The sequence below is a fragment of the Crotalus tigris genome, unplaced genomic scaffold (assembly GCF_016545835.1).
Source record: "Crotalus tigris isolate CLP2741 ecotype Arizona unplaced genomic scaffold, ASM1654583v1 scf7180000018160.1183395, whole genome shotgun sequence".
Lineage (NCBI taxonomy): Eukaryota > Metazoa > Chordata > Lepidosauria > Squamata > Viperidae > Crotalus > Crotalus tigris.
In genome coordinates, this window is record NW_024096855.1 from 59404 (window position 1) to 84804 (window position 25401).

At 36.7% G+C, this 25401-nt stretch overlaps 1 protein-coding gene across 4 annotated transcripts in view; it reads left to right on the plus strand.

The window, feature by feature from the left end:
- The window catches only part of BICD2 (BICD cargo adaptor 2), a 59918-nt gene extending 35000 nt beyond the window's left edge, over nucleotides 1-24918 (plus strand). The window contains exons 3-8 of one of the 4 annotated variants that reach the window (XR_005557306.1): nucleotides 10050-10202; nucleotides 12221-12673; nucleotides 14612-15634; nucleotides 16904-17055; nucleotides 19100-22500; nucleotides 22731-24918. Coding sequence is in view for 3 of the 4 variants with exons in the window: in XM_039348544.1 (XP_039204478.1) it covers nucleotides 10050-10202; nucleotides 12221-12673; nucleotides 14612-15634; nucleotides 16904-17055; nucleotides 19100-19406 (2088 nt within the window). In the remaining variant the exon portion in view is untranslated. Of the gene's footprint in view, nucleotides 1-10049; nucleotides 10203-12220; nucleotides 12674-14611; nucleotides 15635-16903; nucleotides 17056-19099 lie in introns of all 4 variants that reach the window. The other 3 variants (XM_039348545.1, XM_039348544.1, XM_039348546.1) reach the window with 3 other exon arrangements.
- Nucleotides 24919-25401: the final 483 nt, after the last annotated feature.

Below are 25401 nucleotides of genomic sequence, written 5' to 3' on the forward strand. Positions count from 1 at the left end.
AATTGGACACTAAAGGGGATTAAAGATTCTAAGCACCAAGAAAAAACATACAAGTGTGTTTTTGATGTCAGTTTATGCTAGGAACTACAAAATGACACAAAAAGTTATAACACCAGAAATATTAAAGGAAATCTTTGAAAAACAGGCAGAAATTAATAGCTACAACACCAACACTACCAGTGATATTTGCTTCTTTGGATAGACTATGTCTAAAAATGTAAATGAAGGAATGACACATGTGAAACAAATTTTATCTTTAGCTAAAGTGGAATAACAAATGGCAGGCCAAGAGAATGATTTGGAAAAGGATGCTTTATTGGATATACAAAAGAAATTGGCTAAAGTATCAAAAATGAAAAGGGGAAATATAAATAATAAACTAAGAGAATGATCTGGAAAATGTTTTGGGTTGGATTTACAAAAGACACTCCTTAAAGCCTCGACGAAATCTGTGTGATGGGATGAAGAAGACTTGATGAAAAATTAAATCCTCTTATAATATTTGATTGCATGATTTAAAGTTTAAGACCATTAGAAGTAAAAGAAAGAAATATAAAGTTGGTTTATTATTATGGTTTGTCACACAGCCAGATGTTCACACTGGACCTGGCATTTCTATCCACTTATTGAGTCCTTCCCAAGGATCTGGGATAGGCTGATGAGGTTATTTGATGGTGTTACAGATATCGTTGCGGGATGTACCGTAAATGCTGGCGTATAAGACGACTTCCGCGAGCGCTGAAATCGGCGCCAAAGACGGGGGTCGTCTTATTCGCCGAGTCGTCTTATACGCCGGAAATACTGGTAGTTTCCGGCGTATAAGACGACGTTCTAGGAATGCGGCCCGGCTATAAAGACGGGGGTCGTCTTATACGCCGGGTCGCCTAATATGGCGGCATATACGGTAAGCTGTTCTGCGCAAAGCTGCCTTTTGCAATTGACAGATGATAATTCTGTCAGTACCAATGATATTCAAGTTGTTGTTGTTATATTTCTTTAATTTGATTAGAAGGGAAAAACTAATAATAACAATAACAACAACAATAATAATAATTTGGCAATCCTTTATGGATTTTATGCAGAAACCAGGATTGAAAAGCTGATGTTTTATAGGTTTGGGATATGGGATGAAGAGATATCTGTTTAACCTTAGAATGTGTGAAGAATAATTACATTTGTTTATACTTGTGATGAAGATTAGAAGTCACTTTTTATACATTTAAGTATTTGTGTGTGTGTGTGTGTATGTGTGTATTTTATTTTTCTTTATTTCTTTTTATTTTTTATTTCCATCCAATTTCCTTTCCTAAGTTTAGTTTGCATTAGTTTTTACTACTGTGATTAAAATTCTTGATACAAATTACATTCTAAAAATTGTTTGCTGTTAAAAAACAAGAAATAATAAGCAACACTATAGTTTTACTAAATCATTTTAGGAAAAATGGAATTCTTGCTTTATTTGGTATTACAAAGAAAGCATGAATAATTTCAATTTGTTTTAAATCCATAAAAACCTTACTTGAGGTTGCTTTTCAGGAAAAAAAATGTTACTTTGACATTCAATTATCGATCATCTTTACTTAGAGAAGGTTATATAAGTCCTGTTAGCCAACAAAATTCAGGTTTTATTATAATTTTTACAGTATCTAAAATTAGGCTGCTCTTCCCCAATTCAGCAGTTTAATTTTTAGACTCAGATTCTTTATATATTTTAGCACCACTGCATCAACTCTGAATATATCTTTTTCATACCTAAATTTTGGTCTTTTGGTATTTACTCGTTCCCATCACATAAGAAGTTTTGGACACTAGTTACTCTTGTTTTCAGCAATCTAGATTGGCATAGTCGAGCTAGTGCTTGTAAACTCTTTCATTGGTTCCTCTTTTCATAAATTAATGATCTTCCCTCTCATATGTTTATTCTGTCAGAAACAACAGATTATGGCACAAATGCAGTAGGATTTCTAAAGTAAAACTGCACGTGGCCATCATCATTTCCAGAAGCACATTTTTGTTCATTCTTTGTAAGCGAGTGAGAGTATCAAGATGGCATATACTACCGATATACATTCAGACTTTGTTCCCTGCCTGTTCTTCCCTCAGTTTATGATCAGAATCTCTAAATATATATAAGGAAGTTCTTCTGCTTTTGAATAAAATGCAGGAAAGATTTTTGCCCCTGCCTCACAAAGTCCTGTAAGACTCTAGTCCAAGAGGGTCCAACCCACAGCCCATGGGCCTCATGTGGCCCTGTAGCACTAGTAATGTGGCCTCCCAAGTCTGTAAACTTTTAACATTATTATGTGGCTCTATATTATAAAAAACTATATATAGTTTATATGCAGCCCAAGACTATGCCTCTTCACTCAATGCAGCCCAGGCAAGCCAGAATATTGGGACACCAATGCTCTAGGCTCTGATTTCTTCTCAATTTATGTCTCTGAATTTATTTGGCTCATAGGTAAAAAAAAATTGCAAAAGAAATCTACAGCTAGGAATGGAAGTAGTGGGTGAAATGTGGATTCTGTTTAGGAAGATGGTATTGGCAGTTTCTATTCCTTACCCTCTCAATTCAAGCAATATTATTTCCAGCACTTGTTTATTTTTAGGTTCCAGTGCTGTCACCATAGTAGCCAGCTAAGCTTCTTGTTAGACCCCATCTGCCTACATTGGCTGTCTGGGGCTTTTCTCTATATACACAGTAGCCTGATTGTTCCAGGTCTTCAAGTTCTCATAAGCACCTGCCTGAGCTTCATTACTAAGGAGATAAAATTTTCAAAGTTGGAGTGTCACTTAGGGTTCCAATAGGATTTGTAACTAAAACACTTGAGAATTCTTTAATGTTTCATTAATTTCTTGTCTGCTCTTTCTCAGAAAGTGTTCAGCCAGCAAAAACAAAAAAACAAAACCTGCACATACATATGCACACACACACACACATGCACAAGATAAAAATGTGGATCTTAATTTCAAATAGAAAACCTACACTAAAAGCAGCATGTCCTGAGAACATAGTACAGTTATTTAAGGATAATTAAATAATTGTTATTGTAAAAGATCAGACCAAGAAACAAGCTTCTTTCAATGTTGCTAATACAGAGAATGTGGCAGGCAATAACGTCGTAGATGAATTAATTTGTGTGGTTTAAATGAACAGAAAATGCTATATTGTGGAATGGAGGATTCATTAATACTTTTAGTAATTTCTAACATTTTCTTAGATTTTTTTATAGACAGGATTTTTTGTCTAATATTAATAGAGCATTGCCCATCTGAAAAAGTGACCAAAAGAATATGAAGACACATGACTCATTTCCTTTGACAATTCAGAATAAAAGTTCAGACTTGCCTTAATTTCAACACAATGAGATGAAGTATATGATGTACATGAATCATATATCTAGGGAACATACCTAGAATTCATAGATCTACTGCTTCATGATAAGGAAAAGGGTATGGCAGATGCAAGTAACTCTAACATATGCAGCTAGAGGTCAGTAAATTAAAAAAATATATTTGAAGAATCTATCAAAAAATTAATCTTGAAAGGAAAAAAAATAGTTTAATAGTTAAAATCTAAACAGGATAGTTATCTATGCATTAAGAGTTTGTGCTACATAAGTAGCTCTTGACTTTTGTAATTAAGTCTGAAATTACAGTCATAAGTTATTGCAGTTAAGTGAGTCATCATATGATCAGATCTAATTAGGGATATTAACTTGTGAAAGACCAATTGCTCTTCACAACACAAATACCACAAATTTCTGCACTTCATTTGTTATTTAGTTCCTTCCAAATTTTTATAACATGGTGGCCATTATTTCCCTAGGGTTATCTGTCAGGTTTTTTTTTAATTTGCATTTAATTTTCATTTGAGAGCCTTTTCCAATTTTATTTATTTTCAGTGATTCTTGCGTTCTTATCATGCATTCAAAATATTTCATGTTTAGCCTCAGTATTAGTGTTTGCAGTGAGTAGCATGTACTTTCTTTAGTGTCAAATAATTTATTGTACTTTCAGTTCAAGGCATTCTCAATTCCAGTACCAATTCAACGACATTTGTTTTTATCTTTATTCAGCCTATTTGATGATCTAGGTCACAGGTCGGCAACCTGTGGCTCCAGAGCCGCATACGGCTCTTTGAGCCTTCCCCTGTGGCCCCCAGCCTCCTCTGCCTTTGCAGAGAGAGACAGAGACAGAGAGAGGCAATTGCGCTTCCCTGCTTCTCTCTCTCTCTCTCTCTCTCTCTCTCTCTCTCTCTCTCTCTCTCTCTGTGTGTGTGTGTGTGTGCGCGCGCGTATGTGTGTGTGTATAAAAGAGAATGCACTCACAGTATTCTCCGAGGAGCTGAAAAGCTTACTGGGCGGAGCTCCTCCCTTTGCTGCGTCTCTGCAGGAAGCAGGAAGCAGATAGGGCAGGAGAGACCTAGCTAGCCCAGCTAGGCTGACTCAGGAATTCTGGGAGTTGAAGTCCATGAGTCATAAAAGAGACGAGATTGCCTACCCCTGAGCTTGTTGGACAACAGCTTGAAGCTTGCCAGGTGAGCAGCAGATAGGAGAGGGGGGGGAGAGAAAGAGAGAGAGAGGGAGGGAGGAAGGGAGAGAGAGAGAGAAAGAGAGAGAGGAAAGAGAGAGAGAGAAAGAAAGAGAGTGGGGGAAGAGGAGTGGCAGACCAAGGGTAAATAGAGAGGGAGGGAGAGAGAGAGACCCTTTTGACATCTAAAATGAAGATAACACTGCATATATCCTTTTTTTTACCTGTATGTGTCACACACACACACACACACACACATATATATACGTATATACATACACACACACACACACACACACACACATACACACACACACACATACCTATAATAAAGGTAAAAAAGGATATATGCAGTGTTATCTTCATTTTAGATATCAAAAGGGTTTTGTGGCTCCCGGTGTTTTGTTTTTGGTGGGAAATGGGTCCAAGTGGCTCTTTGAGTGTTTTGGGTTGCCTACCCCTGATCTAGGTTTTGCAGGTATATGATAAAGTTGGAAAACAATGGCCTTCAGAATACGTGCCTTTGGTATTTTACGTAGACTTGTACTCTTCCTGCCTAGTAACAAATTTAATGGCAATAATCTTCATCCTTATACCTTTTTCAGCCTAAGAAATGTAGCCTATTGCTACATTTTTTTCTCCACCTGTTGGCATTGGGTTGCCATTGCCTATTAGCATAACCTAAAAGCTCTTCTTTAATCTAGATCAGGGGTCCCCAACCCCCAGTCTGTGGACCGACACCAGGCAGTGGCATGCCAGCAACTGGGCCATGCAAACAAGCAAAACTCCATCTGTGAGATGTAGGCAGCACACGAAACCACGCCCACTGGTCCACGGAAAAATCTTTCTCCATAGAACCGGTCCCTGGTGCCCAAAAGGTTGGGGGCCTCTGACCTAAATGCTCTTCTTTAAAGGGCAGCAGACTGACATTTCTACTCCCTTCATTGCCTCCATCAATTGATTCCCCACTTCCAGCTCTTCAAGTGGTAACAGTAATACTTCGGATGTCTTACCCATCAGTGGTGATAAGAGTCAGTAGAGCTCTTGTGCTGGATTTTGAATTATACTGTGGAGGTGGATCCTCATCTCCTGAATGTCACATATATGTGGCTATGGGGCTACATCCAGCAATAGTGTTAGCTGGCAGACCTTCTGTCTCCTGCTGGGAATGGGAGCAGGGAGAAATCACCTCTAACCATGCCTAGTAAATCCAGAGGTTAAGGAGTTGTATTCTATATTCCTATTTTTAAAATCCTTTTCAGTTTATAACATTGGGGGGGGGGACTGTTTGGTCCACAAGATCCAATCTCTATCCATTCTCCTCTATCAGATTCAATCCATTTGCTCAGCAAAGGAATTATTTATTTCCCCCCCCCCTTAAAAAGAGCAGTTTCACTTCCCAATTTGTCACAATCCAGTTTGGGGGATGCTTATGATCATATTTGCTTAAAGTCATCTTGAACTAAAATAAGCAATTAGGGAACCCCAGGAACCAATCAGGGCTATCCCTCTAGCTGATTAACAGGAGAGTGGAAACAAGTGACTGCAAGCAGTGGCTCAGCCCTGGCTACTGCAAGTCCTGGAAGCAATATAGGTGAACTATTCCTCTATTGCGCTTCGGTGCAACATCCCTGTAAGATGGTTGGGATGGAGATAAAATTTGGAAAAAATCATTCCATATACCTTGAGCTCCGGGATAAATGGTGATATAAAAGTACGGAAATAAATATAATAACCCCTTGTTAGCAAAGATGGTGAAAGGACTGCATGCCAGCATTATTGCAACTGGGTGTACTTCCCAGTAACTGTAACCATGGATACATCCTACTGCACTGCCTGGAAAATAAGAGATATATCAAAATAATGTCTGCAGACAAATGTCAAGACAGAAGGCCAAAGGTGTCTTCGGCGCAGGGGGATTAACCTGAAGTAAAACCAATCTCCACACAATCTGGCATACTCAGAAGGGAATTTTATAAAGTCACTAGCATAATTATCAGCCTTCATTCATGAAGCAGTTAAGAGAGAGAGAGGAGGGGGAGGGGAGAAAGAAAAAAGAAAGAAAGAAAGAAAGAAAGAAAGAAAGAAAGAAAGAAAGAAAGAAAGAAAGAAAGAAAGAAAGAAAGAAAGAAACTTGGACTTTAGTGTCTTGGCTCTTCTGTCTGAATGAAAAAGAAACAGTCAAAATACTTAGCCTGACTGTTGTGCATATAAGAACTGGTGCAAGAAGTTACAAACAAGTCGAAGAAAATGGTTCAGATTCATTATGGCTGCATTTTAAAGTAGAATCCACAGCCTTGATTGGAGTCTCTGGAAGAAAATCAGAGCTGTTACTATAGGACAGTGCTTCTCAATTATTTTCTGTCATGCCCCCCTAGGAAGCAAACATGACAGAAAATAATTGAGCGCCAACAGTAGAAAGGTTGAGGAAAGAACACTGTGCTAAATGTTCTCATCTATCAAGAGATTCAACAGGAAGAGTCATGTGTTATCCATAGGAACTCTTTATCTGTTGGCTCCTGAAACAAGGGCAGATCCCATTTGAATGGCTGTTTCAAAAAGTCATTGGAAACTGGAGTTTACACTGAATTTTTTATATAATATTATTATATTTTATATAAAATTATTATATTAATGTTTGTTGCATTAATGTTTGTTTTAATGAATGTTTATTATTATATTAATTTTTAATTAATGTTTTGCACTTAGAAATGCTTTGCTGCAATATATAAATCATTAGCCATTAGCTTTTGACATATTGTCTCCAGAGCACTTTGATTTTTTTTCAAAAGGTTGAGTGGGCAGCTATTTTTAAATGAGAAAGCCACTAATTGAAAACAGGCTTCTTACTACAACAGACCTTTCTTAATAGAAAATTGGAAAATACTGCATACCAGAGTGATTCTCAGTTTATGTTAGGATTAATACCTTTCTCTAGTTTCTGGCCCTTGAAATGCTAGAACTCTGAGAATTCGACTTTCAATAGAAGAAAATCAGGTGATTAAAAAAAGATGGGGACCTTTTTTGTTTTCAAAAATCCCTAAATACTGCCCCTACAAGCACAAATGCAATGAAATAATTTATCAGTTGAGTGCAGTACATTGTGTTAGTTCATATAGTAGTCAAGTAGCTCCTGAGGCCATAATGGAGGGATCTTAACTCTGATTCATCAATAGAAGTCTCCATACATATGTGGATGGAAAAGACAGAGTAATTTCAGAGTAAGAATTAAGTTCTTATTTTAAAATTTAATGCCTCCTATCTATCTTACAATGTATTTCTGATATGCTAATATACAATAAAAAGAACCAATTGCACAAGTCATCCATAATGTCTTTCTGCATTTTTGATCTGAATCAAGGCAAAATAGCCTATGCATGCTCTATTAAAAAAGAATGAGTAAAATACTGAAAGATATCACCATAATTATGATTTTATATTTGTAATTTGGAGAAAGCAGAGAGCGCATTCATGAATCTAATTTTCACAAGATTACACTACATTACCTTTATTTCTTCAGAAGCAAATTTTATTATAAAATTTATGCTAATTAATTGAGAAAGAAAGGAAATCTCTTATGGAAAATATATCAAGGGACTGACAACTACCAAGGTTATCCTGTTTCCACATTTGTATTTCTAAATTATACATCAGCTTGAATTATTTGTATCTCATGTGTGAGAAATTTGGGAGGTTTCACTAATGAATATTTAAACTGACATAAATAGAAATGTGTTTTTATGGCATTATGAGTATGGCTTATATTTTTTTCTACAATGAAATTATGATAGTAATATCTTTGTGTTGAAAATTATTTTTTATTTTATTTATGTCTACAAATCTTTTCAGGTTGGAAAAATGGATGTGTTTATTATCTGTGGAAAGGATAATTCCACCTTAGGCCTGATTTGGTTGCTTAATTTAGAATAAATAAAACTAATTACAGTTATGATGCTGCTTCTGCTTCTTATTTGAAATAAAAGAGAGACAATAAAAGTGACTAAGCATACTTGAAAAGGCAGGGAACATTATTGTTATTTTAATCAACTATTTTTATTACTCCTCCCTTATTTGTATATTGAAGACTCATCTGAATGATGGATCTAAATTATCTACTTCAGTGTTTCTCAACCTCAGCAATTTTAAGCTGTGTGGACTTGTATCCAGAATTCCCAGCCAGCATGCCTAGTATGCACACAATTTGAAGTTGCTAAGGTTGAGAAACTTGTTGAATACTCCATGGCTCAGGGTGCCTGCCAGCATTCCCAAGACTCAAGTTGGAAATCAAGGATTTTTCCTGATATCTCCCTTCCTTTCTTCTCTGTCTAATACAATTTATATGGCTGTTTTACTAACAAATTGCAAAATAAGTATAAACTGTCCCAGGATTGTTATTTTTCTGAATTCCATATAGCAGCTATAGCCTTAATAGAACTCTAGGTCTTTCCTTCCTGAGCATTTGCAAATAACTCAAAGACAAACAAAAGTTATCTGTGACCATGATAAGGGATTAATAGTATGCTCCAACTCCAGATCACATCATCATTATCCTGAAACAGAAATCAGGTTTCATCTGTTGGGAGTTAGGGACATAAATAACTGGGTCAGGTCCAGGGTACAATGAATTCCTGAGTCATCTTCTGCCCAGTGGAAGCAATTAAAATCTATCAGTATGATCATTCTGGGAATATCCCGTGTCAATGCAGCTGCAGCATTGATTGGGTAGGGAAATTTTGCAGAAGGGAGGCTTGTACAATAGCAACAATCCCATATAGTTCTATAATAATGCTCAGAAATATTCAGCTAGGAAATAGTATACGCAATGTAATGCGAAAGATCTTGGGAGACGGATGAATAGATGCTGTCTAGGAAATGGTTAGATAAGAGAGAGCATAGCCTGCAGCTAGAGAGACTCAAAAGGGACCATCCCTTGCTTCTCAGATTGTAAAAGAGATTGCAGGAGATTTGTATTTTCAGACTTGCAAGATTCTGTTAATGTAGCCTTACAATAAAGTAGAATTAGCTCATCCAGTAGTATTTCCTGTGTAATCTACCTGGGAAGACTGGCATATAGGCACTTCCCAATTTTTATGTAAATAGGAATGTGAAAAAATTAACATTGCAAAGAATATATTGCCTGAAAGATATAGGATTATTTAGCCATGAAAGTATCTCTCAGTAATAAGAGAGGAAGGGAGGAATGCAACAGTTAACAGAAGCACCTACCCAGCTGGATTTCCCCATCATACCATAAAGTTCCTAGAAAAGACTTTACTTCTAAATAACATTTATTGAATGTTTATTTCCTATTTCCCACTTATTTTATTTTATTGTAATTTATAATCTTCTGGGAAGAATGTTACCCTGAAAGGTAGGATATATATATATATTTTAAAAAGTTTTAAAATAATAATATTATTACCTTATCTTGCCTGGTTCTCTACAAGACCACAAGTTTTAGTCATGAACTCTCATAGAAAAGAAAATTTTTTTTAATGCTAGTACATGTCTTACAGATTAATCAAAATGTTGAGATCCAGAGAGGTCGCTTACGAGATGACATCAAAGAGTATAAATTCCGAGAATCTCGCTTGCTGCAAGATTATACTGAACTTGAGGAAGAGAACATCTGCCTTCAGAAACAAGTATCTATTCTGAAACAGAACCAAGTGAGTATTGTCAAGTTATTATCTTGCTTGGTTGTGTGTGAGGGAAGCATGTAACTTGTGTCCAATGCCTCAAAATTTCATAGCTTTGTGAGGAAAATGGTAAATAATGAGTGTGCCCAGATACTATTGCACTGCCAGATACTTCCCTTGGTGTCCACCAGCTCTTTTAGGGAAGAAGCTGGAAACTAGCAGTTGGCAAGTTCCCGCCTTTTTCATCACAAAGCTCTCTCTAGATAGTAGAACATATCCTAGGGGGACATCTCACTGTATTTTCCTGCAGTTGTAATTATTTAGGCAGCCATGTATAAATGAGTCCACCACAAGGTTTCAAAATTTCAAAAATGTACAGTTGCCTCACACTATAAAGCTTTATCTTTTTTCACTTGCCTTTTGTTTGCTTTTTTTGCAACACAGAACATAGAACATAGAATAACAGAGTTGGAAAAGACCTTGGAGGTCTCCTAGTCTAATCCCCTGTTTGAGCAGGAGATCCTACATCATTTCAGACAAATAGTTGTCCACAATAGAGATTACATATTGAAAAGAATGCCTTAGCCCTTGCTCCCAACCGCTTAGGACACATTGGTTAGGATCAACACCTTTCAGGGAAGGCAGTAATGTGGGACGGATAGCTTGCAGGCAGAGTTTGAAAAGTCCAAGTCTTAAATATATTGTTAGGAAAGAGAGGCTATTTCCCCACTTCTATACTGAAGAGACCCAACAGGAGAAAGTGTACGTGAACATGTGCACGCGCACGCACACACACACATGCATGCATGTATACACACAAACAAACTTGAGGACAGAAATAAGTAGGCTTTTGCAGATAGGCATACCTTATGGTTTACAGACAAAGTCCATCCACAATGCACTTGGCTAAAACACACATAAAATCCAAACTAAAACTTTCCTTTTTAAATGAATTTAGAACAGGGGTCCTCAACCTATGGCCCAGGAGCGGGCTGTGGGCTTTTGGCCAGTGGGCTATGGAAACAGCTGGCTGGTGTGCGCATGCGTGGGCTTGCATTTTCCCCCACTCGCGCTAGCGCCTGCGGCCCTGTTTGCGCATGCAAACAGGCGTGAACAGGAATGCTAATGCAGGACGGGTGTCTGCAGCCCGTTTGCGTATGTGCCGCTAGCCCGGGCGGTTTGTGAGGCCCGTTTGTGCATACATGAACCGGCCACTAGCCGCTATGGGGGGTGTGCGGCCATTTCTGCATGTGCATGGAGCCAACACCTGCTGCATGCGTGAACGGGGCTGTGAGTGCTGCACCAGTGTGAATGGCCCCGTGCGTACATGCACGCACAGCAATTTGGAAGCTGCTCTCCTTCCCTCCGTCCTCGAGCCCGGAAGGGTTGGAGACCTCTGGTTTAGAATATTCTCTCTTGATGAAACTTGGGTTATTCTTAAAGGCACAGGGAGAGAAAAAGAACACAAGCAACAGTAACATATTGGGTGGAAAAGACATTGTTTCAATCTGTTTTAGTAAAGTTAACAATGAGCTTTGTGTCCTAAAAACTTACAAATTCGTTGCGGCATATGCTTTTATGATCCAGCATCCAATTCATTAAGCACAACAAGTACTATCCTCTTATTACCTTATATTTCTAGAATGTGTATTGTGTGTTAGATTCATGTCAGTTTTATTCCTTATGTAATTTGCAGGATTTATTGCGATGAATGGAAACTGACCTGAGATTTCATATGTATCTGATTGTCAAAAGTGACACATTTTATAACATACTATAAAATTATATTATATAAACTAATTCAGAGGAAAAGTCATAGGTAAGGGAGAAATTTTTTTAATTAAGAGCACAAATATACAATAACTTCTGGTATTGGTATTAGGAAGGTAAAAATGAGGAAGCATTACAAAAAGAGTTTGAAGCTCTACGCCATCCTTCTATTTCTTCCTTGTTTTTTGTAGAGCTTTTACTACTTCAAGTGGAACGTTTTATCATTCCCTCTTTCATGCTTGCTATCAGGTATTTTAGTGACAACTTTTCTGTAACAGGTGGAATTTGAAGGGCTGAAGCATGAAATCAAAAGACTAGAAGAGGTTACAGAATTCTTGAACAGCCAGTTAGAAGATGCCATAAGATTGAAAGAGATATCTGAACGCCAGCTTGAAGAAGCCTTAGAAACCCTGAAGACAGAACGTGAGCAGAAGAATAATCTTCGGAAAGAATTATCTCATTACATGAATATCAATGACTCCATGTATACCAGCCATTTGAACATCTCTTTGGATGGATTGAAATTTAGTGATGAAACCACCGAGCCCAATAATGATGAGATTGTGAATGGCTTTGAACCAAATTGCCTGAGTAAAATCAACAATGGCAATAATAAAGCATCAACACCAAAAAAACCCGATAGCTTTCCTCCAGCCCCTAGTTTGGTGAATGATCTTCTGAGTGAGCTAAATATATCTGAGATACAAAAGCTGAAACAGCAGTTAATGCAGGTAAGTCTCTATTTTACCCATTTCTTCAATATGTGTATATCAATTTCTTAAAACTGAGCTTTTCCAAAAATATGTACCGGTTGGAGATTCTGTTTCATTGAGGTTGCTGAAGTGAACTGTAATATTCAATTTTAATATATCTTTTATATTGGCTCTATTTGAAATGGCAAATAGAATACCTTGAGTTCGAAAAAGTTTCAAACGTGGTATGTCTTACTACTTTCTACACTGTTTAGGAAAATAATGCTTTCAGTTACCATAAAGTATAAATCTGTTAAAATTTGAAGTCCACTGATAGTTGATTTTATTTGGACTGCCCTGATGTTTAATTTTGTAAATTTCTAACATTACAGGAAAACACATTTCACACCTGTAATTTATGTCCAGTGATATTGAGATTAATTTAAATAATTTATATGTGTTAGTTGAAATCTCATGAGATCCAAACTTTTTTTCATAGAAATTACCAATTTTTTAAGTTTTATTTTGGTTTTGTAATAAAGAGGGGAACATTTTAAGTGTTAAATGTAGAAAAAATTAATTAAAAATCCCAAACATGGATGCTCATGAGACCACATAAAACTTTATAACGTTGATTACATTGTTAAACATTGCTGATTATACTGTAAAGGCATTTTAAATAGTTTGCTAAAATATGAACATTCACAATATATTACTTTTCTAGATTGTCTTAGTTTCTTTAAGTATCATTTTAAAGAATAAAAATATTTCATGCAAATTTCAAGCAATTATTTTGTTTGAAGAGAAAGCTATTTCATTGTATACATCTTTGTCTCATGGAAAAGTATGAATGAACATTATAAAAATATATGTTTATCATAATAGATAATAGAATTTCCTTTGATCAGTTAAACTGATATGGATTGGCTTTACTTATATAATCAATATATAATATTCAGGTAGTACTCACTTAATGATCACAATTGGGACCAGCAACTCCTTTGATAAGGGATGCAGTCATTAAGCAAGACTTCATGTTACCACGATAGACTTATAAAGGTAGTCCTCCAGTTATGAATGTAATGGAGCCTGCCAATTCCATTCGTAATTCAAAAACTGTGGGAATGAATCTTGTACCTTGAATGAGATCACTCCCTGCTCATTAAAACGCACATGGCTCATTAAGTGAACATGAGGTATCTCAGGGTGGGGAAGGCCATGGAGGGCCTAGTGATGGAACAGGCCCCCAAGGCCTCACCGACCCACTAAGATACCTCATGCTCCCTCTTCCTTTTATGCCAGGCCGGACTCACCTTGAAAAGATCCGTCTCCTCTCTGCTGCGGTTCCTGCTGCTGCCTGGATCTGAGGCCGGGGACACTTCTGTGTGCCTCCGGAGGCTGGATCCGGGCATCGGAGGCCTTTTTCAGGCTGCTGCTGCCTGGAAGTGAAGCTGGGGAATGCTTCCACGGCCCTGCAGAGGCCTGATCCGGGCATTGGAGGCCTTTTTCAGGCCGCTGCTGCCTGGACGTGAGACTGGGGAATGCTTTTGCAGCCCTCCAGAGGCCTGATCTGGGCATCAGAGGCCTTTTCCAGGCCGTTGCTACCCGGATCTGAGGCCAGGGGATGCTTCCGCGGCTCTCTGGAAGCCTGTTTCTTTTGGGGAAACATGGTAATACATTTATCCTTAACATTTGAATGCATTTTCAACCCCAGTACTGTAGATGCCTATAATTTGGTACATATTTCATTGTAAAACACAAATAGCAGTTGTACAAAGTAAGTCTGTAGGTTAATGATTCCAAATTCTGGAAATAATAGCTTAAAACATTTAGATTCAATAATCTTATAGTAATATTCCTTGTTACATTTAACTGTAAATGCCAGGTGCCAAATTTAGATTTTTCATTTATGAGAGGCTGCTTTACAGGAACAGATACAGTATGAGTTCAGAAAATAATCATTATTTTTCATTACAGATGGAGAGGGAAAAAGTGAATTTGTTGTCTACGCTCCAAGAATCACAAAAACAACTGGAGAACACTCGGGGTGCCCTTTCTGAGCAGCGTGAGAAAGTCGGCAGGCTCACAGAGAACCTCAGTGCTATGAAAAAACTCCAGGTCAGCAAGGAACGTCAGTCGGCTCTCGACAATGAGAAAGACCGAGATAGCCATGAAGATGGGGATTATTATGAGGTGGACATCAACGACCCAGAGATCCTGGAGTGCAAGTATAAAGTAGCTGTGGCAGAAATCAGTGACTTGAAAGAGGAACTTAAAGCTCTCAAGGCTAAATATGAGGAATGTGAATCCAAGTACGAAGAAGATAAGGGCAGGTACGAGACGGAAACCCAAGCCCTGACAGAACAGATCGGCTCTTTGGACAAGTCTAGTAGGCAAGATAGGGAGCAGGTCATCAGATTGGAGAAGGAACTCAGGAAAGTTACTGATGTTGCTGGGGAAACCCAGGGCAGCCTTAGTGTAGCCCAAGATGAGTTGGTTACCTTCAGTGAGGAATTAGCCAACTTATATCATCATGTATGCATGTGCAACAATGAAACCCCCAACAGAGTGATGCTAGATTACTACAAGCAGGGCAAAGGAGGACATACCAGTCCGGAGGTCAAAGGCCACAGATCACCAATCCTGCTCTCTAAAGGTTTATTGTCGATAGACTTGGGGAAATCAGAAACCGGGAGTGGTGAAAGCAGTCCTTCACCAGTTTCATCCCTCCCTTCACCAGTATCTGAGGTATCCCGGAAGGAACCTATGAATGTTTACAACCTGATTGCCATAATCCGTGATCAGATCAAGCATTTGCAGGCAGCAGTAGATAGAACAACTGAGCTGTCGCGGCATCGGGTAACTACCCAGGAACTTGGGCCAGTGGTGGACAAAGATAAAGAGGCATTTATGGAAGAAATTCTGAAGCTGAAGTCTTTGCTAAGCACCAAGAGAGAACAGATTGCAACACTGAGGACTGTACTAAAAGCCAACAAACAGGTGAGATTTACACTACTTTGATCACAAAGAGAAAGGATTCAACACACACACACATACACACATATATATGTATACATCTAGATGTATACATATATACATCTAGAAATGTATATATTTCATTGCTCTTTTTGTAAGAATCAGTTGCTATTTCATTCCCCCAGATAATTGTCAGCGCTTAATATAATTGATATTACATTACGCAGAATATGGTTCAAATATGGTATCATAAAAACCTGTTCCCAGAAGGTCCATCATCCTGTCTTGGAAGAAAAGTTCTTCTATAATCCACTCTTCTTAATTCTGGATCAGTCTCTCTGATTGCCTGCATGGCCATTGGGGGGGGGGTATTTTGCTAGTCTTATTGAAATAAATAAATTATCATAAAGTTACTTTTGGATTATTATGTGTAAGTCTAAATTGATCTATCTAAATTGAAAGTAACAAACTGGAAAAAATGCAGAGAAGGACAAATCACTTTTGACGAATAGTAATTTAAAGAAAAGATTACAAGGAGAAGGCAAGACTAAAATATATAAATGTATGTATAATGAGGGTAAAGTGGTCAGAAATAAATATACTCTTTTCCCCACTCCCCAAAAAATGTTTGGCAACTTACATAGCTTAATCATTGCTTAGATGATTTTAAAGCAAAAGTAGACATATCATACAGGATGGATTTATCAGTGAATACTCTGAATAGCAATAAAAAAAGAATAGAGGTTGTCAGACAGGAAGTAAAGAATGTTGGTTTGCGTGCTTATTGAAGACATTTTGTTATTATTGTTTATGAAGTAAGAAATTAAGAAAGGTTCCCAGTATCAGAAATCATTTCTCTTTCCTTCTTCCTGAATCCCACCAGTGTAGGTGGTAGAAGGAGCAATGTTGAAAGGAGTAGGACTGGTGAAAATCAAAGCAGTAAGATGGTGGAAGAAGCATAACAACAGAATTTTTTTTGTTTGTGCCGTTTCTTTGACACTTCCATTGCAGACATCATTGGAAAGAAGGGTTTAGGTAAAATGTTGCTCTTACAAGGCAATTCCCCAATGAACTCCTATCACTAACATTGTTGTTTCTTTCTTAGATTTACATATCAAAAGTATCTTCAGAAATAATGAATTGTATTTTAATTGTTCATTGGATTAATTGCCTGCATTGTGAAGTCTTTGGCAGGGAGTGTGAATACATTAACATCCCCTTTATCTGACTGGCTTATAGATGCCCTACAATAATTGTGAATCTTTTCTTTTGCTCATTTTGGGAAACAATCAGACAGCAGAAGTTGCCCTTGCAAACTTGAAAAGCAAGTACGAAAATGAAAAGGCAATGGTTACAGAAACAATGATGAAGCTGCGCAATGAACTCAAAGCTTTAAAAGAAGATGCTGCTACTTTCTCTTCTCTGAGGGCCATGTTTGCTACCAGGTAAAATTTAACAAAAGATGGTTACAGCAAATAAAATTGTATGTACATTTTATAGTAGTCACCTTAAAATTACACAATTCCGAGTTAGTGGGGGTGGGGTGGACTTTGGGAAAGATAGCTTGAATACTCATTGTTTCTTCTTCAGATATTAATTTCAATTACATAGATTACATATACACACAAAAAATCCATGAAGCTGTATCTAAGCCAGTGTTTCTCAACCTTGACAATTTTAAGGCATGTGGACTTCAACTCCCAGAATTCCACAGCCAGCATTGCTGGCTGTGGAATTCTGGGAGTTGAAGTCCACATGCCTTAAAATTGTCAAGGTTGAGAAACACTGAAAAGCTGTCTGCAACAGGAAAGCAACCCCCCCCTTCCAATAAGAGAAAAGTAGCAGATTCAGTATTCATGGTTTCTCTTTTAAGCAAATAAAAAATGGCAACTTGCATCATTCTGAAAATGAAGGCACAAATCAGCTGTGATTAATGAGAGAAATATTGTTTTCAAAACCTGCCTATAAGTTAAAATATAAAAGATTGTGGAGTTATTTCTTCTCATTCAGAAATATGATGGTTTGGGAAACTATATGTTTCAAATGTTACAAAAGGTTTATGATCACAGTTAAAGAATAAATTATCATAGGCTTCCCTGTTTGAAGTCACAATTGCTGAGGACAAGCATCATCATGAAAAATCTTTGTGCTAACTGCTATGAGAAATTATTTGGGAACAATTAATGGTTGCTGGGATAGAAGACATAATGAAGGAGCTTACTGCCAAGAAGGACTGGAGAAACACTGATGACTGGAATAACACTAAATGTTATTTGATAAAATTTGACAGCATATATGTCTAAATTACATAATTTTTAAAAATCGCATGGGAGAAAAGTTGCTGAATGAGTTAGGTTTTCCTCACCGTTGAGGAACCTTTTCAATAAAACAGTGACATTCTCTTGAGATAGTTCACAGGGCTGAAGATTGTGATCTTGATTAAGATATTAATATGGTGACATTTGAGTAAAAGGCTGAGTTGTAATTCAAGAAAGGACGAGAATGGAATACTAAAAATCATAACCTTGAATGAAAGGGAGACCGTCAAGAAAATTAGAAACGTGAATCGGTATTGACACCCATGCTAAGCAAATTTACCTAGTTTGTGTGTAACATGCAGCCCTACTAGCTTTATTTGCACATCATATTAAAGCAAATACAGGTTATCCTTGACTTATGACCACAATTAAGCCTACATATGTTTTTTGTGGTCATTAAGTGAGTCATCCCCATGATTGTCTCACTCATGATTGTCTCACTCTCAGCTCCCACTGCAATTGTTAAGTGACCACACTGGAGTATCCTGAGTGGGAGGATACTGGGAGGCCCAGCACCCATCAGTATGAGCCTTCCCTCTGCCCCACCATTCGTAGTAAGTTTGGGAATTCTGCCTGCTCAACCACAGGAGTCCACTTACTTTCTGTGCAACTGCTGACAAGCACACCAAGCCAATGTGAGGGACAGCTACTCTAGAAAACTAGCCAATGTGATGCTTCCAAAAGTAGAAAGAGCCTTGGAACATTGCAAGGGCTGTTGCCCTTCTCACAATGTTTCTAAGGGCTTTTTCTAGCTTCCAGATTTTTTTTTTTAAAAAATACATATATAAATAAAGGAGTTGTAATTTAGCATAAGATCTATATCTTATTTAATAATTAAAAGGAGGAGTTTGATTTTTGTATGTGAAAGTCAGGATTCCTTGTTCAGATGGCAAGTCGGTGTTATCCTAGTACAATACAGTAACACCATTTAGTTAATTTAAACCTTTTGCATGCGCATTCCTCTTCAAGCGTCACAGCCACAATCTGGTTTTCAAGAGATTCTCTGGAGCCTGGAAACACCAATATTGCACTCTCTATAACCTCTCTACAGCCCACACATGTGAATAGACTATTCTTACAAGTTATAAATGTACTTAAAAGGCATACATGAATCAATTCTCTTGTGTTAGCACTTGAAGGCTTTGCTCTTAAAAGTGAACTTTCATTGCAGGTGTGATGAATATGTCACTCAGCTGGATGAAATGCAACGCCAACTTGCTGCAGCTGAAGATGAAAAGAAGACCCTCAACTCCCTGCTTCGCATGGCGATTCAGCAAAAGCTGGCCCTGACCCAGCGCCTTGAACATCTTGAGTTGGATAATGAGCAGTCCAAAAGGGTGCGCACAAAATCTGCATCCAAAGTCAAGAGTAGTAGCCCCAGTGTAAGTCATATTCGATCATGTGGAGACAAGTCGGAAGGCTCTGTGCTTAATAACCAAGTTTTTTGCAGTGATAAATATAAGATCTGTTGTGATTAAAGAAGAAATTAGGAAGCTGTAAACACACATCTGATATTTGTGCTTTTGAGTGTCAGCATTAATCCCCACTATATTAATATTGCAGTGATGATTTATATTAATATGTTGTTAAACCATGTAATACAAGGTGTATTATAATGGTCTTAACTGTAACTGAGTCACAAGCATGGGTGGGGAAAAGGCTATGAAGAAGTTAATAGTGGAAGAGTATTTGCTGTTTCCACAGTGAATGGCTTTGGTTTTGTGGATTATGGATAAGTGCTAAAGGAGCATATCTGGTACAGTGTACATGCTGTTACTAACTGTAGCTTGTCTAACACAAATGGGATGCTTTTCCCAGAGTCACAAGTTTGTTTCCAGGGATGGAGACAGCAAAATTGTCTCCTTGGTTAGTAGTTTTGAGAAGTGATGGTATCTAGCTTCTGAAATCAGAAGTACAATGGGAGTATTAAAAGTAGATGATTAAATCTGCTACAGTGGTTAATTGCTATCATTATCATTATCTCAAAATTCAAAAATCTTTTATGTAAGTTTTAAATATGTAGGCAAACTATGGGAAAGAAGGCAACCTTCTGAAGCCCTTTATTTCCTACCCTGCTTGGCTTTTTGGGCTTAAGCTATTAAAAAAATTGCACATTAAAAAAATAAAATATGCAATATAATATTGCCTGTTTGGGAGGAGAATCTAATGATCAAGGAAAGGAAAATTAAAATGCTACAGATGTGATGTAGGAAGAGTATACTATACTACCATGATAAAATATTATAATTTCTGGCAATTAATATGCTAGGAGGAAGGGTGAATTACACATTGGACATTATCCAGTATTAAGCTTATTTAACTTTCCTTGATTTTAGTGGGACAATTGCTTAATTGTTTTCTGCTGCAATTAAAGAGGTTACATAATGCTTAGAGGATGTCCACTATTGCTATCTATGTGTATAGAATTAATAGGAGTAAGTTCTAGTATTGTCAAGTTGCAATGCAGTTTCTCCTTAACTGTCAGTATTAGAGCTTTATAGGATAGTATTAATGAGCTCTTAAATTTTGCTTAAATAAAACAAAATCGCATTTCTTATGCAACCACACACTTCACAGGGCTCTACATTCTAGGCACTGGAAACTAAATAATTAGTTTATTTTGGTTATGCCTAATTGTGAGGTAAATTAGCAAGGAGGTATTCATTGATTAAAAATACTTCGTTGAACTTTTAAGGGGCCTTTTCAGCCACTTAATTTCAATACACTAGATTTTTTAAAAGTGTACTTCACAATTGGTGCCTAAAGAAGGGGGAATGACACAAGAGGGGGAAATTATGTTTTTTAAAAAATTGTGGTAAATCCAAGGAGCACAAAAAGGCACACTTAAAACAAAAACAAAATAGTTCAAAAGTGCCTAGCCTCAAACATTATTTTAATGTAAAGCCCTGTTCATACTGTACTTTTTTCAAATAACTTTGTATGCTTAAAATATTACAAAGAAGTAATGCAGGACGTGCAGTTGTGTCTGCTAATGTAGAAATATTTCCTTCCTTCCTCTTCCAGACCCTTCAAGCCATGCTAATAATAATCTTGGTGTTGTATTGCCTCATCTCACATTACTATCTCTTTTTAGATGATCTGCAGCTTCCTTCCTATGTAGTGCTGCTCAGCCTATGAAGTAGTTAGGAGATATAGCAATGTTACTGTAAAATAATAAAGAGAGGGCTTTCCTAGTAAAAAGAAGCCAAGAATTGCTTACGTCTTTCTTGAAATTGGGAAGAAAATTGAACATATTTACAACATGGGTTGTAAAGAAAAATTCTTTACTAAAGAGTGTAGAAATTAGGAGGTGAAATGAGTTCTGCTGAATTCAGACTAATTGTGAATTATTGACGATTGGCAAACATATGATCAGTATTAAAATGGTAGGCCCTACATGCCTCACTTTATTATTGCTTTTGCTGGAAACACTCTAGTCTCTTGAATTTGAGCTTTAATGTAGCTATTTACCAGGTTTTGATATTTTAGAATGTCTTTTAACAGTGGTCCACCCTGCTTTTCTCGTTTAATGCTCAATAATCCAAAAGGCCTTTTTAAGCTCTGCTCCCCTTCTTGCAAAATGCCTTGTCAAAACCCCTTCATTGATAATAAAGACTAAGCTATTTTGCTCCATTAGAAGCAGCAACCTTTTGCTTCCAAGTTAAGAGGGATCTATGAAATACAGTTTTCAAGCATCTCCTTTTCTTGGGTTTAGAATGAGGAAGTTTTAAGAAATAGATTGCATTGGTAAAAAAAATCAGGTAAATTGACATTAAATTGGGAGATTTAAGGGTTCTGGAATTGCAACTGTGCATTGGTTGTATTGTTTAGTGTAACATATTTATAATTTTCAGTAGACTTGCTAATTGTTTACATTGTTGTCACTACTGTTTTTGTTAATCTTCTGTCTTCTGAGTCCTTGAACCATTCTCTGTCTTCAGAACTCACAATAACTGCTTAGAGCAGTGCTTCCCAGGCTTCATTTCTCCAAAGGGCTTATCAGAAGGTCCTTTGGACCCAATGTAGGTAATACAGTTTAATTTGAATGTCCCTGTTGTGATTGGGTAATGGGTTTGAGTGTCATTACCCAAAGAAAAAAATACTTTTACCCAAGTTTGGGAAGCACTGCTTCAAATGGCAGCCCAGCTGCATCTTTATATTTGTTAGTTGTACATTCAATTTTTAGAAACAGACTTGGGGGGAGGGGGGAAACAGTTGTGATTTGCTCTTATGTCTAAGCTTTGAAAGGGGCTTGTACTTACTTGATTTAAATTTTTCAAAATTAACTCGATGCATCCAATGTTTCCTTTTGCTTTTATTGGGTTGGAATACAACGTGGAAAAAAACGTACTAAGCCATCACCTACCTCTGCAAGTGGGACATCTCTTCTGAGTGATTTTACTGCTCTCTGTATTGGCTGGCATGATATACTGACTCACCCGCATGCTTGTGAAGAGGCAGGAGCTTCACTGATCAATTCTCTTGTGAATTTGCCATTGTTTATTTACGCTTGAGCAGCTTGGCTTCAGGAGTTGTAAGGAACTTTTCTTCCTGCACAGCTTTGGCTAACAGGTGACACATTAAAATATTAACTTCGGTGTTTGAAAAAGCACCCATGAGCTACATTGGCTTTTAAAAGACTAACAGATGCATCTCAACTAATTAATGTGTTATAGATGTCCTGCAGCACATTCCTGTCTATATCTTTATATGTTTCCTTTTTTTAAACCGGACAGTGAAACTTTAAAAAAAATGCTAATGTTTTTGCTTTTTTCTTTCTTTTTTTACTTTCCACCTTCCAGCTGTAGAGTAGTTCCTGGAGAAGGCCATTGCAACAATACAACTTCATATCTTAGCCTGTGTCGTTATGCTTAGAAGTGATGGTTGCCTGTTGCACAAAGAATGGAAACCACTGTTAATGAATTCTCTCCCTCCTTCCGTGCAAAATATGTTCTTTTCAATATGCAACCTGTGTTCTAATTTAGTCTTTTTAAATTTTATTTTGGCATGTTATATCTGAAACAAACAAAAATAAAGCTTTATCTTTGAAGTGCTGCTGCAGGAAGAAAACTTACAAATGCTGAAGAAACATACTTCATACTGTAATAATTGCCATGGTAGCTTATTCTGCTCATAAGAAATATTCAAATTGTGTTTTTTAATTTCATTATAGAGCTTTCTTTTTTTTAAAAAAAGCAGTTGATTGTTTAAACATGTGCACTTTTACTATTTTGATATTTACTTTAATATCTTTTTATTCTTTTTTTGTAGAAGAGTTTATATTAATGGGAAAAAAATCTAGTGACTTATGCTAATAGTCTGTCTATTTGGACCGTCTGCTTGATCTTTCCTCATCCATTTGTGGCAGAGTTTTATACTACATTGTATTGTTCTACCTGTGTTTAGAAAGGAGCTTCAATACAAACTAGAACTTCTGCTAAATGATCTAAGTGCTGTGTATCAGCATCTTTTTTTTTCTTTTTTAATATAAAATATTAAGCTTTATATGTTTTCAATTACTGATTTTTAACTGCCATGTTAATTGAGAAATCCAGGGTATTCAAATTCTGGGGTTTTTTCATATTGTATTATTATTCTTAGGAATAGTTCAATGTAACAAGAAGAAAACTTGACTTTGCTCTGGTGGAAACAATTATAGGCACTTGAAAATAAAGATTAGTGTTACCTATAAATTCCAGAACGTCTGGGTTTTAGGAAAACCTTATGGTGTATGATTGGTTAACAGAATTTTATACAACGATATCACTTAAATTCCAAATTGGAATTGTTTTTGTTACTACTTTGTTTTATTGTGCCAAATTGTGTTACATTTTAGAAAGATAATGTCTAAAGAGTGGTGACTGCTAGGGTGTTCTACTTCGGCGCCTTTTTTCATTTAATTATTGCCAGTAGTGCCTTTCATAATTTTCAAGGGAGATCCATGAGCTAGCTTAGTCCGTCTAAGAAATAAAGAACCATGGTTTTGGAAGCTAGTTACCAAGTGGAGCAATAAGGGCAATATAACCTCCCCTTCGCACATTTATTAATGAGTAGACCTACTGTAGAGTAGATCTACTACATATGCTCAAATTGTAAAAAATTCTGTTAGTCAATGATACTTCATCATGCAAATTCAGGGGTATAGAAGAAAAAAAAGTAAACAAAATACAAATATACTTTGCAAACCAAAAGTAATGTTATTGAACAAAAGAAGCAAGGTGTATTAATCCATTTGTGGTTGCAGTACAGAGGATGTTTTGGGAGTTCTGGTAGCTTTGTGCGGTGATGGATCCAGTTAATCATAGTATTGTTTGCAAATGTGAAGAAGAAAAGCAAGATATTTAATATTTTTCTCTTGCATGTTTTATCTAATTCATTGTGATTTCAGGAAACAGAAATTAAGATGTGCATCAACAAGTTGTCCCTGCAGTGCTATTTGTTGAGGCTGACTTTGAATAATTGAATTTGGTAACCTTGCGAGGAGCAGAAATCAGTTTTTCTCTTTATGTAAAATAATTTTTAAAAGAGTGGAAATTATAATCATGTCATGGGAAAAAGCTTTCTGTTTGCTGAAAAAAATGTTTTAGAAGGTGAGGACTTAAGTTTTCATCCTTTTGGTTACAGTATTGACTTATAAGTGGTATGATTACATTTAAAATTACATCTCTGTGTGGGTATTTATTTGAATGTCAAAGTACTGTATTATGTTTTTATGTGCATTTCCTTTTAGTGGTGGATTGGTCTCCATTTTATTGTCATATGCATGAATTCTTGCCAAGTAACCTTTACACAGACCTGGAGCAAAGAACTTAATGTAAATTCTTAAAAGGAGAACATGAAAATTAAGGAACAACTCTGTTGTCATTTTGATAATTTTAGGAGTCTAGAGGGCAATGTTAATTCCAAAAAAGAGTGCATGTTATATAGGAAAGCAATCTTTCTGCGTAAAGGTAGTCACATTGGCAATATCAATAAAGGAGAAGGAAGAAATTCTGGCTACTTTGTTATTTGAATTATACTACTTCGTTGAAGAACATACTAGTTTATAAAGTATGTTCCATTCTTTACATATTACAAGAGTCTACATATGTTACAAGATCTGAAAAGAAATATTTTACTGAAATCAATAACAATTTAGAAGTTGTTTATCTTTGGATGAATTTGTGTTCTGTGTTTTTAAATATAGCCTAAAGAACAGAAAAATAGGGAAGACATGATAATTTAATAGTAACTGTACAAAGTCTTCTTTTGTCATAGGAGCTCTTGAAATAGAGTGTCCTCAGACTGTCTGACATTTTAACCACTATAGTTTAGTATACGTAAGGTATGGCAGGCAAAGGAAAAAGATCTAAAAACTTCATACATTCAGCACAAACAGAAAACAGGCTGCATCACTCAGGCTCAAGCATAGAATCAGATTTTCAAGGCCAGACTGATCTCTATAGGGATGATGTTCCAAAGAGTGGATAATAC